Source organism: Antrostomus carolinensis, unplaced genomic scaffold (genome assembly GCF_000700745.2).
Source record: "Antrostomus carolinensis isolate BGI_N321 unplaced genomic scaffold, ASM70074v2 scaffold20923, whole genome shotgun sequence".
In the NCBI taxonomy this organism is placed as follows: Eukaryota; Metazoa; Chordata; class Aves; order Caprimulgiformes; family Caprimulgidae; genus Antrostomus; species Antrostomus carolinensis.
The window spans coordinates 64,738-66,021 of NW_010304960.1; the positions used below are offsets into that span (position 1 = coordinate 64,738).

The following is a 1,284-nucleotide window of genomic DNA, read 5'->3' on the forward strand; positions in this document are numbered from 1 at the left end:
GAATTTGGGGAGTTCAGGCAAAAAACTCCAAGTGAGGTGAGGTAACGACAGGCAAGCAAAGCAGATCTGTCCATTTAATTTCAGTTTCATTTTGATGACTAAAAAAAACCCCCAAACAAACCAAATTCTGAAGCAAGAGAATCACAAGGAAAAGTCTTTTTTTCCTTTCCTGACCCTTCACCCCGTTGAGGTTTTTGGCTGGAACACTCTGGCAATTTCACAAGTTTTGGTCACCTCAAGTAAAACAGACCTTTGGCAAATGAACTTTCCAGGCAATTTTTTTTTCCTGCTGTTTGAACCACAAAAATCCCCCCAAAAAGCTGCACAACATTGAGCTCATGGTCCTCCTTTCCCCTGGTGATGGGCTGATGGACAGAGACCATCCATGACGTACCTCTGGCCATGCATCGTTTTAAACCAGCCAACACCCATCAGTAAAACCCACCCCAGTTCAGAGCAAACTGCAAAAAAAAATCACATCCAGAGTCAACAACAAACTCATTTAACTGAACTTAAGATTTTAGTTCCAGCGGAGTCTGGACTCTGGCCAAGACATGGAGCTGAAATGGCCTCAGGAGTGCTGACGGATGCTCTCCAGCTGTCGGAGAAGAGGTGGTTGATATCCAGCCTCACCCTCTGAGACTTCTCTGTCACCTCCAGACCTGTGGGGTAGGAGAGAGGACTCTTTTCTGAGTGATGTGACAGGGGTCTAAGAGATGGCTTAAAATGTTCTGGTCCTCTGAGTGATGGAAAACTACCACAAGGGCCCTAAGAGATGCTTGGAAAGCAAATAATGCTTGGAAAACATGGATGCTTGGAGCATCCATGTCCTGCTCCACATAGCTGGGAGGAGGCTGATTCTCCACCTGGAGTGAGATGCTGGAGGTGGTCACCACTCTGTGCACCTCTTGCCACATTTGGTCTCACCAGGATGGACTCAGTGATAATGGGGAAGCTTCTCTCTGCTGTAAGGGCACCCAGTCCCAAAGCAGCTGGTTGGAGAGAGCCAGACATGGCACCATCACCTCCAACCCCCACTGCCACATCCAACTCTCATATCTGCACACCAGCAACTCCCAGGAATGATGAGAAAACACCAACCCAGAGCAAAACTACTCCCCAAGGAGCTTAACACATCCTGGAGGGTGCTGAGTGAGGACGAGGACCTTGCTTGGCTGTGCCCCAAACCCAGGGTACCACCATCTCCTGCTGCATCTAAGCCCTGAGCAGAGTTTGGTTGGTTGGACATAGACCTGCATGGAAATCTCAGCTGGAAACAGTAGC

At 48.6% G+C, this 1,284-nt stretch overlaps 1 protein-coding gene across 1 annotated transcript in view; it reads right to left on the minus strand.

The window, feature by feature from the left end:
- Nucleotides 1-404, minus strand: part of LOC104522381 (junctophilin-3) — a 28,599-nt gene extending 28,195 nt beyond the window's left edge. The window contains 1 exon segment of the mRNA XM_029084194.1: nucleotides 395-404. Within this exon segment, the coding sequence (XP_028940027.1) occupies nucleotides 395-404 (10 nt within the window).
- Between the last annotated feature and the right edge of the window lie 880 nt (nucleotides 405-1,284).